Source organism: Furipterus horrens, unplaced genomic scaffold, assembly GCF_987537825.1.
Source record: "Furipterus horrens unplaced genomic scaffold, mFurHor1.1.pri manual_scaffold_2, whole genome shotgun sequence".
Classification (NCBI taxonomy): Eukaryota; Metazoa; Chordata; class Mammalia; order Chiroptera; family Furipteridae; genus Furipterus; species Furipterus horrens.
In genome coordinates, this window is record NW_028327172.1 from 11669667 (window position 1) to 11683777 (window position 14111).

A 14111-nucleotide genomic window follows, 5' to 3' on the forward strand; every position below is an offset into this window, starting at 1 on the left:
GGCTCACTCCACACAGTGAAGCATGCTGCTTCTTAGATAACCTCACTCCTGCCACTTCCCAGGGTCCCAGCACAAGCCGGTGGCCTCCAAGAATTGCCCCAGCTCACACTATGGGACCTCCTCCCTCACAGCCCCTCAGGCATTATTCTTGAATCTAAATAGAATCCTGTTGCTGCCCAGGCTTCCATCACCATCATCTGCCCTCATTTCTCCCCAGATACCCTTTCTAAGATCCACAGGACACCCCCACCCACCCCGAACCCACGCACCAAACCCACACAAAGCCCCAGGCAAGTGCTGAGGAGCAGACCCACCGAATGCCCAGGCCACCAGACTTCCTGTGGGGCAGTGTCTGGAGCCCCCTTGCTGAGACAGGAGGACGGTGCAGTCCCTGTCCAGAGGCCTCTGCGGAGGTGGCTGGGAAGCCGGAGCTGAGCAAGGCAGGGGCCAGAGCCCCAAGCAAGTAATATGGGGAAAGGCTGAGGGGAGGGACTGCCAAGGGGTCGGGCCACTGCTCCTTCCTGCCAGGCAGACCCGGAATCAGAGCTGGAGCCGACAGACTGGAGCCCCGGCCTCCTCACCCCCCACCCACGAGGCAGCTTCCCCACCAGGCTGACTCCTCCCCAGCCAGCCGCCCCCTCGGCCCAGCGCCACCCCCGCTCCCCTGCCCCCAACCACAACAGTCGCATTTCCCTGCAGACCAGCCCAGTTCCACGTCTCCCCTTCCTCTCCTCACCCAGGCTGCTCACACAGAAGGACTGCCTCCCCGGCACCCCCACCCCAATCCCAGCAGCCTCCAGAGTTGGCGTTCCCTCCCCTCCATAGACATTTCGTGGAGCAAAGGTCCCAGCACAGCCTGGAATTGCAACACGGAGCCCCAGCCTGCTTTCCCGGCCTCCCTCCTCCTCCCCTGCCTCTGGGAAGGGGCCAAGAAACTCTCCCCACCAGCTCCAGGCCTCAGCCAAGCTGGTAGAACTCCGGGGTGGAGAGAAGCAGGTGCTGGGCCTTCCTGGGAGCCTCTGAATGGAGGTGCCCTTTGAGGGTTACCAACAGGGGAGGAGGCCAGGAGAGAGGCGCCATGGCAGGCCTGGGATAGGGGCGGGGTGGAGGTGGCAGGTGACCCAGGTGCCAGCCCAGGATGGGCCTGGGGTAGCATGGAGGGCCTGCAAGTTCCCTCATCTGGGGAACAGCTCCATGTGAAGTGACGACAGGCTCTGTCCAGCAACTGTTGAGACTATCGCTACAGCCCTCCTGCCCTGTTGCGTGGAACATGAGCTCCATCCTGAAGGTAGATAACCATGTTTCACTGCTTTTATCTCCCCTGCAGTGGGTGGACCAGGGCCTGGCGTAGAGTAGGGTACTGTGTTTCCACTCATAAGATGAATAAGTAAACAAGAAAAATAGTATGATTCCCTTCTAGCCTATACTTGTTAGCTCTCGTCAATTTCCTTTCCACGTGTTGATTTAGCTTTTGGTCTCTGGGCTCAGGTGTTGGGTTCAAATCCTGACCTTGCCTCTGCCTCTTATTAGCTGTGTGATCTTGAATAAGCAAGCTGCTTAATATCTCTGAACTTCTGTTTCACTGTCTTTAAAACTGGGGTACCAATAATGGTTTTTGCCACCTAAGGTTATCATCAGAATTCAACGATATGTCACAGCACAATGTGTGGCACATAGTAAGTGTTCAAGAGATGGTAGCGGTTATCATTAAATTTCCAGTCCTCTCAGCTATGGGACTTCCCATCGCCTTGAATCTGTACATTGTTAACCTCCCAGTGCTTGTGTCCACACACAAACTCCTCACTACCTCCTGCGGTTCTTAAGCGGCCCCAGGAACGGGGGTAAAGAACACCAGCTCCATTTTACAGAGAACACTAAGCTCACAGGAGAGGCTTCTTTGAAGACCACACACAGTGGCCAAGCTGGGGTCAGAATCCAGATGTCCTCACTCCAGTCCCTGTACTCTTTCTGTCTTCTGTGTCAGAGTCCAGGATAGTCTTGTCTTTTTGCCTCTCAGGTCTGCTGGACCAGTGAAATGCTGGAATGGAAGAAGCCAGAGCTGGGGGGCTGCAGCGGGCGAAGCAGAGAGCCCTGGGGATGCTTCAGTCCAGATGTGGGAGGCGAGGGGGCTGAGGTTATTGCTGGCTGTTCACCCCCTGCCCCTCTCCCAGCTTCCTGCTCACAGGCTCTTCCTGTTTTGCTGTGAACTTCAGTTCCCATGGGCCCCACATTAAAGCACAGGACAGGGGACCGGGGCAGGCGGCCAGAGGGACCAGGGAAACAGTGGACAGCTTGTCGGGGGGCGGGGGGGTGCTAGATGGGAGAAGAACAGAGAAAGCAGAAATAGAACAGCAGCTTGCTGAAAGATGGGAGGAAGCATAGGGTGGGTGGGGCAGGGGAACGGGCGGGTGGAAAGTAGAGGCTTGAGAGGACAGCAGGCTGGGTGGTGTTGCACAACCTGCCCACGTACTCACTTTCACATTTCAGAAAAGCCCCTCTGGCACCCCCATCTCAAAAGTTCTGTCTTCAGCTTCTATTCTTGTTCCCTCTCATCACAAGGCCATCTCCTCACAAGGCCCCCACCCTGGTCTGGGCATCTCTGAGTCATGAGCACAAGGCTCTCCATTCCTTTTGCATGTGTTCCCTCCCAAATTTTCACAAGGTCCCAGCTCTCCTGGGAGAGTAGAAACCAGGCCTCCAGTTCCTAGGAAACAGGAACTGTTCTGTCTCAGCACCCACACCACCCATCCAGCTCCCTCCTCTGCCTTTCCCATTCCCAGTAGCTCTAGCATAGGAGCAAAGTCAGAGAGGTCACCAAAACACCTACTTGCAAGGAATTTGGAATGGAATGCTGGTCTGGGGCCTGATGACTGATCTTCTGGGAACTGGGAGGAGCCTCTCTCATCTACTCCAGACCCTCAGCTCTCTATAGTGTCCCCACAGCCCAGGACCACACACAAGCCTCGTCTGGAGTCTTCTGACCCAGGCTAGACTCACTTGCTGCACATGCAGCTCAGGGTGCCATCTCTGCATGCCAGGGAGTCAGCCTCAGCCTCATCTCAAGTCGAGGAGGAGGACACACTGCCAGTGCTGTACTGACTCGGCTGCTCTCTCAGGTTACAGGGGTTCAGGAGCCCCCTGTAACAGGGGGATGACCCAAACCTGCTGGAAATATCTCCACAGAGTTTCCAGTGGCCGACCACTGGACTTCTTCTTCCCCAAGCCAGTACAAGTAGTCAGGGGATCATCAGCTGGAATTACATGTCCCACATTGCCAGCCCTACACCCACAGCTGATGTTAGGTGCAAAGCCTTCCAGTCCCATGGGGCCTTTCCTGTTTCCCTGGCTCCTAGAGGAGGCGCCATGCCTGGGAACACCTTCAGCGATCTTCCAGGTCACATTTCTGACCCCTGGAACCTCCGAAGGCACCTCATTGCAAAAGGGGAACCCTGAACCAAAAATACAAGCATTCGCCAGTCCACGGTCCTATGCACTCCTGGAGCACTTCCCTGAAAGCACTCAAACTCCCATGAAGCAGGCCACTAGGTATGGTTGACATGGAAGGAGCAGGGTAACTGCTTCTTGCTCTCTTGCAGGTCCCTCAGATGACTTCTGCCTAACCTCCCAATCACAGGACAGAGAAAAACCCAGGTATTCCTGCTTCCCAGACTGATGAGTTCAGAGATGATACAGAAGACACCTAACACTTGGGCCTTACTACATGTATTCTTTATCCTCGTATATAGCCTAGGAGATAGTTACTAGCAAGGGGATGAGTATCAAATCTGGATACAGGTATGGCTCATTCAAAAGCTCTAATTGAAACAAAGAAACCTTCTTCACTCCATTACACAAAACTTACTTCCCAGATGGGAAAAATGAAGGCTTCCTTCTGCCAACACAGGGTAGAGCAGTGGTTCCCAAACATGGCCTAAGTTTCAGATTCTGACTTGTTGTCTAGGGTGGCCTATGTATCTACCTATTAACATATCTTTTTTTTTTCCCCATCTGTAGTTAGGCGGCAAGGTACGGGGACCACAGAAGCATCTGGTACACCATGTGCAGATGTTGGGGGCGTCGAGAAACCAGGACTCAGCTATTGGCTCTACCATGTACTTGTTGTGTGACCCTTACTCTTACTGGGTTTGTTTCTCACTATAAACACTGAATATCTGTTCCATCAATCCCTCCTAACATGGGTTACTCGCAGGCACAAAGGATATAGACATACTTGAGCAAGTGGGAAGAAAAGCAAAAGATGAATTTGAGAAATTTTCGTTCTACTTGCCGAAAGTCAGTGAGCCCAAGATTTACATTCTGAAATCAAAATGGTCTGGCTAGTTTGCAAGGAGAGTAGAGGCATATTAAAAGAAAACACTCAAAAACTCTAATACGCAGATTCTTACCAGTTAGCCATGCCCATTCAACTGCACCAATCTGAAAAGGTTTTCTTTGTTATAAATCTCTTTATTGAAAGTATTTTGGGACCATTAGATACAGTTCAGCAATATAACCTGAGTAGCCTGCAAGAAACATCCCATTATAAAGACTACGTAACTGGGAATCAGAAAACTTGAGTTTTAATCCATTCTCCTAAACTGTGTGAACTTGGACAAGTGACTTCCTTTCTAGGTTTGTTCTTATCTGTAAAGAGGACTAGGTTAGATCAGGAATTCAAAAATGAAGATTAATGAAGTTTATGGATGGTCTTTGTGAACCCCTTGGGATTATATAAAAAGTTCCACTTGTGCTAGTGTGTGTGGACATTTCTCTGGAGAAGGGACTAACATTTCATCTGATTCATAAAGGAACTTGTGACTAAATAAGAAGGTTAAGAACTACTTAGCTACCAGGACTTCAGCTCTCATCTTCTATTTCTATTCACTACTCTCCAACAACTCTGGAAGCAAAGTTTAGATCCTGAGGTATATGTAAATAATTGAATCTGCAGTCCCAGGGCAAGATAATGACCCCCCTTTCTATCATATACAATAGTTCTGATCAGGTTTTATTTTTGGAATGACCTGAGGTGATTTGCTTCTAGTAGGCAGATTGAATAAAAGCATCCCAAGGGCCTATGAACTGACTTCCTAAGGTCGTGAGTCACTCCAACCTCAGACACACAGCGTTGAGACCAAATTGGCTGCACCTGGACCCTAATGGCGTATGCCAAGGGCCTCTGATTCTGTGAAAACTCCACCTACTTGGTAAATTCCTTCCCTTTGCCCCTATATATCTTCCCACTGGCTCGAAATCCCTCCCTTAGGGATTCACTGCTTTGGCTTTGCAAAGTCTGAACATCCTGTGCAACCCAACTCCTTCGGGAAGAGGCATGACATTCTGCTTCTAATTAAAACTGGGAATGGTGGGAGAGCAGCGAAATGACTGGAAGGGGAAGTGAGAGGGCTCCTGAGCTTTGCTCAGGGCATGAGCAGTAGGTCAGACTAGGGCCAACCTCAAGGACAGAAGGGAGTCCAAAGGGCTGTTTACACGCTGTGCCCTGCACCCGAAACAAGACCCCTTCCGGGGAAGAGAATCGGGGCCAAGGCTCAAATTCCACCTGAAGGCAGGAGTGTGGTGAGGGGCGCCCTATACCACCCCTCGCCCCAATTCTGCACCCACTCTGGCTCTGCGGTCAGGCTTGGCAGCACCCGGCCCGCGGGGGGCGCTAGCTCGCGGCCGGACACAGTCCGGCCCAGGGCACGCGTCCCCCCCGGCACGGCGCATTGCCGGCCGAGGCAAACCCGAGCTCAGGGCTCTCTTTAGCAAGACAGGGTCTTCCAGCCCTTTCTGCCGCGCGAGGTCACGCTACGGTCCTCCGCCACAGCCGAATCGCGAGGCTTCTACAAGGATTCCCTCCCAGGTTCCTCCTTCCCAAGCCATCCCAACCTCTCCTTTAGCAAGATGGTGGCCAGGGCACTTCCGGCGTGTGTCCTCAAGGGTGCGTCCGGGCGGCCGCCGCAGGTGCCACCCAACGGGTTCCAACCCCTTTGCTGCCTAGACTATAACGGTGATGGCGGGCGGACAGTTTGGCTGGAGCCGGGCGGCTCTTCTCCAGCTCCTTCTTGGCGTAAACCTGATGGTGATGCCACCCACCCAGGCGCGGACTCTGCGCTTCGTTACGTTGGTAATGAGAGATGGGGTCGCCAAAGGGCCCGTCGGAGCTGGACGGGCATAGGTTTGCTGGTGGAGGGAGGGGGCGGGGCTTGTGCTGGAGTTGGGGGTCTGGAGGAGAGGCTGGTTTAGGAGGAGACGACTAGCCTGCGGGTTTGGGGGCGCAGGGTTGGGGGCCCGGGTTCAGAATTGATGCGGAGCCCTGGGGTATTGTGTGTGTGTGTGTGAGGGGGGTAAGCTGTAAGGAGTTCTCTATTAGGGGGGTCGGGTGAGTCTGCCCTGGGACAGGGATCTAGTCAAATGGTTAAGAGACCCACCCGTACAAAAGTCATTGGTGATCTTTTTTCCAGTCCTTCCACCATCTGCCTTGATTTTATTTCTCTTCTTTTCCCATATGTACCTTTGGCTTTGCCTGTGATTTCCAGGGTCATTGCTTAGCCAAGTTAAGATTCTGGAACCTGGAAGAAGTTACTCACTTCCGAATTGGGGTCTTTTGCAGTGGGTAGAGTTAATGCTTCCCCAAGGGTGTGAGGCTTCCCTCCCCAACATGGGGTAGAGGTGGGCTCTGTGTCCCCATCAAAGAGACCCTTCTGACCCTTAGGCAAATCATTTTCTTTTGTTAGCTGTACCGACATGGAGACCGGTCTCCGGTGAAGACATATCCCAAGGACCCCTATCAGGAAGATGAATGGCCTCAGGGGTTTGGTCAGCTAACCAAGGTGGGTCAGAAGCCAGCCCTTCCTCAGTCAGTATAAGCTTCAGAATGAGTGACCTTCAGAGCAGGCTGCAGAACATGGGGTTCCAACAAACCGCCATGTCCGTTGTGGGTGCTGACTTTGACCAGATTTCTTAACCTTACTTTTCTCTGTGTCCAAGACAGTGCCATGCACAGCTGGCTACTTAATAAATGATTTCTGGGATCCCATTAACGCACTCTTACTTCCAGTCATGGGTAAACTTGGAAAGCAACAGTGCCTAAGTCCTGTGGGACTTGTGAGCCGTCCCTAACCCTTGGGTTTGCCCGTAGGAGGGGATGCTACAGCACTGGGAGCTGGGCCAGGCCCTGCGGCAGCGCTACAGTGGGTTTCTCAGCACCTCTTACCACCCGCAAGAGGTAAGGTTGGGAGCTCAAGATGCAAGGGGAATGGGATCTGCTGTCCTCACTGTGTCCTCAGGGAGCCTAAAGCTGGGCACTTTGGCCTCCCTCCACGCATTTGCAGTTACAAGTACAGAAGAAGACACCCAAAGGCTATCTAGGACAAAACCCTAGAAGCTGAGTTGCCCCTGCTTGGCTGGGAAGAGGCAAAACTGATCAAGCATCCAAACTTGGACGTAAGGAAGGGTCTGGCACAGTAGCTTCTGGCTCTGTGAAATAACTCTAGACTTTCCATTCAAGACACTTATTGCATACCTACAGTGGGCCAAGCATTATGCTAGCACTTTGCATGGAGTGCTGCACTACACAGATATGATGTCTGTCTTTGGGGAGTTCAGAGTATAGTGGAGATGACAGATGAACCACACAGGACCAAGACATAAATGGAGCAGGGAAGACAGAGAGGGCACATTAGGGAAGACTGGCAAGTGTTTTGGCTCCTTGAGGCCCTCTCCCGACCCCAAGGATGGGGATAACTGTTCTCTGGTTCTCACTCTCAGCCACAGCTGTCTCAAGAGTCTCTAGGTGTTGTTATTGTTCCATTGAGGGCCAGCTCTGTCCTGATCTTGCCCTTCCCCCACCGCTTTCTCCTCCTTTTCCTATAAACGGTTGTCTCTGTTCTTTATCTTATTTCCTTTCCTTGGTCTCCAAGCCAGTTTATAAAAGGGGGTGTGAATGGAGATAGTTTCTGCCTGCAAGAATTATGGCCTAGATAGAGAGACAGGCATTATAAAACTAGACCGACAGACAGACCAGAGGGCCTAACTGACTAAGCACTTCCAAGCAGGAGGGGCATTTGAACTAGAGCCCTAAGGAGCTATTCTCAGAGTGGTGATCCCTAGCCCCCCAGCTGAGTGTTTGGACCTTTGCTGGGCAGAGGGACGGGGGAGATCAGAGAGGGTGCAAGGGCCAGATGCGTGGTGAGATTATAATTCGTTGCGTAGCCATCAAGAACAGGTTCTCCTCCTAGGGCCCCCCAGAGGAGTGAAAGCTTCCCACCGCACCCGCACAGGAGAGACTCATGTTGTCATCTCCGCAGGTTTATGTGCGAAGCACTGACTTTGACCGTACTCTCATGAGTGCTGAGGCCAACCTGGCTGGACTTTTCCCTCCCGATGGAATGCAGCGCTTCAACCCAAACATCTCTTGGCAGCCTATTCCTGTCCACACTGTGCCCATCGCCGAGGACAAGGTGAGACTGGCCAGCCCTTCCCTGGAGACGGTGAGCGGGACAGCTCTGGCCGTGGGCCTGCTGGTCACCGACTCCCTCTCTGGCTCTGCTTCCCCCTTTCGATCTGCAGCTGCTGAAGTTCCCATTGGGCCCATGTCCCCGTTACGAGCAGCTGCAGAATGAGACCCGGCAGACACCAGAGTATAAGAATGAGAGTATTCGGAATGCAGTGAGTGGGGCTGAGGTGGAGGTCATCACAGTGTCCTTTATCCTGGGGCAGGATTGATCCCTGATCCATTTTTCATAGCAATTTCTGGATATGGTGGCCAATGAGACAGGGCTTCCAGACATGACACTGGAGACCATCTGGAACGTCTATGACACACTCTTCTGTGAGGTGAGCCCGCTCAGGGTCCCCAGTGTGACCATACTCCTCTTACACTCAGCAGGCCCAGGCGACCACAGTGCGTGGGTACCATGGACCCCTGGGGAGGTCCAGGCATGCCACCAGCTTCTTGTGAAACAAGGGAAGTTCCCTCAAGGGTGAAAAAGAACCGCACAGTGGGAAATAGTTTACTAATTGTCAGCAGTTCCTGCCCTTCTCCACCCAGAACTCGGGTTGTGTCCGACTCCATTCTGAGTCACGCTTTCCTGCGCCCTGCAGTCTCCACGCTGTCCGCCATGTGTCCTGGTTCCAGTCCCTCTGCCTCTCCTCTCCCTCCCCTCACACACACAGGCACCTTCTCACTGGGGAAGAGAGACGCCCCTGGAGAGGCTCCGGCCTGGGCCAGGGGAGCTAACCTGCCCGCTGCGATACGCAGAAAACACATGGGCTGGTCCTGCCGCCTTGGGCCTCACCCCAAACCATGCAGCGTCTGAGCCAGCTAAAGGACTTCAGTTTCCGCTTCCTCTTCGGGATCTACGAGCAGACAGAGAAGGCCCGGCTTCAGGGGGGTGAGTGACAAGAGCAGCATGTCACTCCCTTCCTCAGGACCCTACAACATTAGAAATATGCTCTTGGGGGCTTCTCACACACTCACTTCTCCACCTGAAATGTTCTCTGTTCTTTGGAAACCCCTTAGATTCCCCCCACTCATCCCATTAGTCGCTAGTGTCTCTAATTCGCGAAATGCTTAGCATGTTTGTCACCGTATGAATGACCACAGTCGGGTTCGCATGCCTCTTTTCTGCCTTTCATATTCTTAAGTTTCACTCATGTTGGAAGACCCTTCCCCCTTAAGTGAATACCTCCCTCCAGAGACCCAGTGGGGACCACTTGAAAGAAGGCTGAGAGTAATACACATGCCAGTTTCCTGCTTTGAGCACCCACGGGAGTGCTGCTGCCAGACCTTCCCGACACCTCAGCAGTTGTCTGAACCCGCATGTGGCAGAGGTCCCTTGGCCTGGAGCCACTGTCTTGAGTGTTCTGCAGCACCCTCAAGCTTCTGTTTGTTTCAAATTGGAGGAATTCTTCAAACATGGGCAGGGCTTCGTAGCTCATTTATAAATGGGCTGGTTTCTACATCTGTGTTGAAATATAGATACCTTGTTTTATCTTGCTTCCCTCTGTAAACTTGACAGTTGTCAGAGCAGGGGGTGCTGTAGAGTTCCTCTGTGGTCCCCAGGTGCCTCCAGGGTTCCCTGCGTTGGTGATCAGGCCCAGAACTAGCAGAGGGCAGGAGGACCACAGAGAGATATGATCAGAAGACAGGGATGGTTGGTGCCACTGACACTGGGGGCTTTTCTCCTTCAGGAGTCCTGCTGGCTCAGATACGGAAGAACCTGACCCTGATGGCAAACTCCTCCCAACTCCCGAAGCTGCTGGTTTACTCCGCGGTAAGCTCCCGTAGTTGCCAAGGGGCTAACCGCAAATAAGGAGCTGAATTTCTTCTCTATTCAGTGTCTAGGGGGGTGTGGGGGAACATCGCTAATGGGGAGCCCCTCTGCCTTACAGCATGATACCACCCTCGTTGCTCTGCAAATGGCATTGTTTGTCTACAATGGTAAACAAGCCCCCTACGCCTCCTGCCACATATTTGAACTGTACCAGGAAGATAACGGGTGAGTGGAGCTACCAGTCAGCGCTCTGGAGGGGCACTTGCATGGTGGCTATGGGCAGCCTAAGGACTGCGGTACAGGCCTGGTGAGCAGTGTCCATCTTGCCTCCCGTCACCCCTCAGAAACTTCTCGGTGGAGATGTACTTTCGGAACGAGAGTAACAAGGCCCCCTGGCCGCTGAGCCTGCCTGGCTGCCCTCACCGCTGCCCGCTGCAGGACTTCCTTTGCCTCACAGAGCCTGTTGTGCCCAGGGACTGGCAGCAGGAGTGCCAGCTGGCAAGTGGTCCTGCAGACACAGGTGAGCTGCTGCCCGCCTCTGTGCGCATCATGTCCCAGAGCAACCTGAACTTCATATCCACAAGTCTCGAGAGAGCTGTCACGCCTCCAGCCATCTTACTGCGTTTCCCCAGACAACTTACTTCTCCACCCTGAGACCATGTTTCACCTCCCCGATCACGCTCAGGTGATGCCCTCGCCTCATATCTCTGGGAAAATAGAAACCATCGGGAGAGAATGGTCCCATTTCCCCACTACCACATCTTCCAGCTCACTTGCTGGGAGAAGCTGCTGCTTAAGCACCACTGCTCTGCCCCCCCCCCCCCCCCATTTATATTCTGGGCCCATCTCTTCCCACCTCCACAAAGACCTCTGATGTCTCAGTGTTTCCTCTACTGGATCAATCCCATCTCAAAAGCCTAACGAAAACCTCTCAGACCCCCATCTGGCTCCAGCTTCCACCCCGTGTCTCCGTTCCGTTGGAGCATGACCCTTCTGAGTTGCCTCATCTCTGGTTTCGCTTCCTCACTGCCCACTCTCTCAGGCTCACATGGACAGTCTTGTGTCACCTTTCACTCCGTTAACTTTTGTTAAGGTCCAGCGACCTCCTCTTCACGAAGCCAGCGACCAGTTCTTAGTCAGCTTCTCTTACCTCTCACCTCTCAGCGGTGTCACTGCTGCCTGAAACACTTTCTGGGTTTCTCTGGTTTTCCTCCTAACTTAATAGGCACCTTCCTACTGGCTTCTCCCCACTAAGCAGTGGATGGCCCAGAGCTCATCTTGGCCCATTTCTCCTCTATGCCCACCTCCAAAGGGACCTCACCCAACCTCTCCATGCTAAGTTCTGTCTTCTTGTGACAGATTCAGGACCTCTTCTCTGAGCTAGACTAACACAAGCAGCCGGCTGCAAACTTGAGGTCTCTACGTGGATGTGACATCTCAAAGTTGATGTCTAAAACCAAACGCTCTTCCCCCTGAAATCTGTTCTTCCTCCAGGATTCCCCATCTTAGTAAATGCCACATTAGTCATCTAGTTGCATAATATAATCCTAGGGTTTATCTTGAATACTCTTTCTTAGACCCCACAACCAATCCACTAGGAGATCCTAGCATCTCAACTTTTAAAATACATGCGCTTACCTTTAATAGTATTAAAGGTATTACTGGTATTAACTCACTGATTTCTCTTTGTTCATTGCATTTACTTCTAAAATGCAGTACCAGCCTGTAAGATCTACTTGGATGTGGCTCTGGCTCTCTGTAGGAGAGAGATGGTCAGCAACTCCCCATCCAGTCAGACACCGAGCCCTCTTCTGTCTGTATAGTTGTCTTTCGGATCTGCAGGTTTTCTCATTTGGGGGAAGGCAGCATGACTCTGGCTAGGAACCTGGGTAGTGTAACTGTTAGTTGCTAAGGGTATAGATGCTATGCCAGACCTTGCTTTTTGTTGGTTTGTCTAATCCTCACCTGAGGATATGTTTATTGATTTTAAAGCAAGAGGGAGGGAGAGAAACATCGATGTGAGAGAGAAACACCGATCAGTTGCCTTCCTGTATGTGCACCGATCAGGAACTGAACCCACAGCCTAGGTGTGTGTCCTGACCAGGGATCGAGCCAACAACTTTTCGGTGAATGGGATGATGCTCCAACCGAGCCACTTGGCCAGGGCCGGACCTTGTTTTGACTCTTGTCTGCCTTCTTGTTACCAGACTTTTGGTAGGTTGTTTACCCTCTTTCAGAACTTTCATTTTATCAATTATAATATAAAGCCTACCTTGCAAAAAAAAATGCTCTTGCTCCTTAGTCCAGTCTACCTTCATCTCTTGCCTGAACTACTGATACGCTTGCTAATGTTCTGATTCTCTCCTTGTCCCTACCAGTCTGAGCACAGCAGAGTTAGTTTCTTTAAAAAAGTAAACCAGTTCACATTACTGTCCTTCTTAGAATCTTCCAGTGGCTTCCCATCACATTTGAAATAAAATCCAAGTTCATTACCACTTGGCCTGGTCCTCCACTCTCATCTCCTATCACTTTCTCGTGGTACTTTCTTGATGATCCTAGAACATGCCAGGCTATTCCCACATCAGGGCCTTTGGCACTTGCTTGCTGTCTGTCCTCTGCCCCCACCACGGGACTCTCTCCTCTCAGATCTGCTTGTCTCACTGACTCCGGGTTTCTGTTCAAATTATCCTCAGGGATGCCTGCCTTGCCATCCTTCCCCCTTACCTTACTTCGCTTTGTGGCATTTGTCACTAACTGTGAGTATCCCCATTGTAAGAACAGCTCCTGGCATATGGTAGGTAAGCAAATAGTTGCTGAATGACTGCTGACATGCCCTTTCTCTCCCCGCCCCCGTGCCCAGAGGTGATCGTGGCCTTGGCTGTATGTGGCTCCATCCTCTTCCTTCTCATAGTGCTGCTACTCACCGTCCTCTTCCGGATGCAGGCCCAGCCTCCTGGCTACCGCCACATTGCAGATGGGGAGGATCACGCCTGACAGCCACTCAGCCCCCTTCCCTCCGCTTTCTAGGGGAGGTGGCTGTGGCCCTCATTCCTGACTGTTGCTGCTCCCCAGCCCATGGACAGGAGACCCTGGGTTGGGCCTCCCTCTGATTAACCCAACGTGGATGAACAAGTGGGACTTGGCCTGGCCCGTGGCACCTGTCACTCTGTTTGTGTGCCCAATGTCTGTACCAAGTACTGTGTTGGACAGTGGCTGTCTCCAAACAGGATGTGCCTCCTCTGTGCTCCCTGCGGACCTGAATGTAGACAGGTGGTCAAGTGTCCCTTGGGACCTGGGCCAAGAAACTGAAGGAGTTGGTGCTTGATCTGCCTTGCCCCCCGACCCCACCCCCAGTCAAGACCTCTCTCTCTTCCAGCCCAGTCTTTGGCAAATGGCTCAGAAGACACAGTCTTCTTTCTATGCTTAGTTTACTGGGAAAAACTGCCTAACATTGGGGACACAAACCCTGGCCACCAAGGAATCAGATCACCCAACAGCCAGCCATTCAAGTTTCCCTTTGTCCAGCTGAAGCCACCACTAGAGTGAGACATACCTCCTCAGGCTTCCGGGTCACCCCGGTAGCTGGAACAGGTCGGAAGGGTGTTTGTACTTGGGAGGGAGTCGGGGGAGGTGGGCAGAGAGTGAATTGTGGTACAGAGTCTTGAAACTAGTATCCCCTCAGCTGGGCTGGGGTCTCCAGGGATTTGAAGTAAATGTAGGTTGTAAGGTGGATGGACAGCTGTTGACTGTGGCCCGCAAATGAAGGAACATGAAAGTTTTGGACTCTTAGTGCTGTTTCTGTGCCTTTTTTTCATTTTGGAGACCCAGGAGCAC

The 14111-nt window shown here is 52.4% G+C and overlaps 1 protein-coding gene and 1 long non-coding RNA gene across 4 annotated transcripts; both read left to right on the forward strand.

The window, feature by feature from the left end:
• Window positions 1-693: 693 nt before the first annotated feature.
• LOC150017883 (uncharacterized) lies at window positions 694-4184 on the forward strand. Its single transcript, XR_016508019.1, has 2 exons — window positions 694-1288; window positions 3597-4184. It is a non-coding gene; the product is annotated as an uncharacterized LOC150017883 (long non-coding RNA).
• Window positions 4185-5936: 1752 nt separating this feature from the next.
• On the forward strand, window positions 5937-14066 carry ACP2 (acid phosphatase 2, lysosomal). 3 transcript variants are annotated; one of them, XM_090261678.1, is made up of 11 exons: window positions 5937-6127; window positions 6738-6833; window positions 7142-7228; window positions 8310-8462; window positions 8572-8670; window positions 8749-8838; window positions 9263-9395; window positions 10195-10277; window positions 10396-10502; window positions 10622-10797; window positions 12270-12420. In XM_090261678.1, exons 1-11 carry the CDS (start codon window positions 6014-6016, stop codon window positions 12362-12364), a joined length of 1233 nt encoding a protein of 410 aa, XP_090117804.1. In that variant the 5' UTR covers window positions 5937-6013; the 3' UTR covers window positions 12365-12420. The 3 variants fall into 3 exon arrangements, with proteins under 3 accessions (XP_090117804.1, XP_090117796.1, XP_090117811.1); XM_090261670.1 differs by lacking the exon at window positions 12270-12420 and adding an exon at window positions 13138-14066 and having other exon boundaries at window positions 5952-6127; XM_090261685.1 differs by lacking the exons at window positions 5937-6127; window positions 6738-6833; window positions 7142-7228; window positions 12270-12420 and adding exons at window positions 7288-7446; window positions 13138-14066.
• Window positions 14067-14111: the final 45 nt, after the last annotated feature.

What these genes read in the sequence shown, in the direction of transcription:
- ACP2 (XM_090261670.1), top strand. Translation starts at nt 6,014, where the DNA reads ATGGCGGGCGGACAGTTTGGCTGGAGCCGGGCGGCTCTTCTCCAGCTC. An exon ending in CTCTGCGCTTCGTTACGTTG is followed by an intron (nt 6,128 to 6,737) that starts GTAATGAGAGAT and finishes TTCTTTTGTTAG; the next exon opens with CTGTACCGACATGGAGACCG. An exon ending in TGCCCATCGCCGAGGACAAG is followed by an intron (nt 8,463 to 8,571) that starts GTGAGACTGGCC and finishes TTCGATCTGCAG; the next exon opens with CTGCTGAAGTTCCCATTGGG.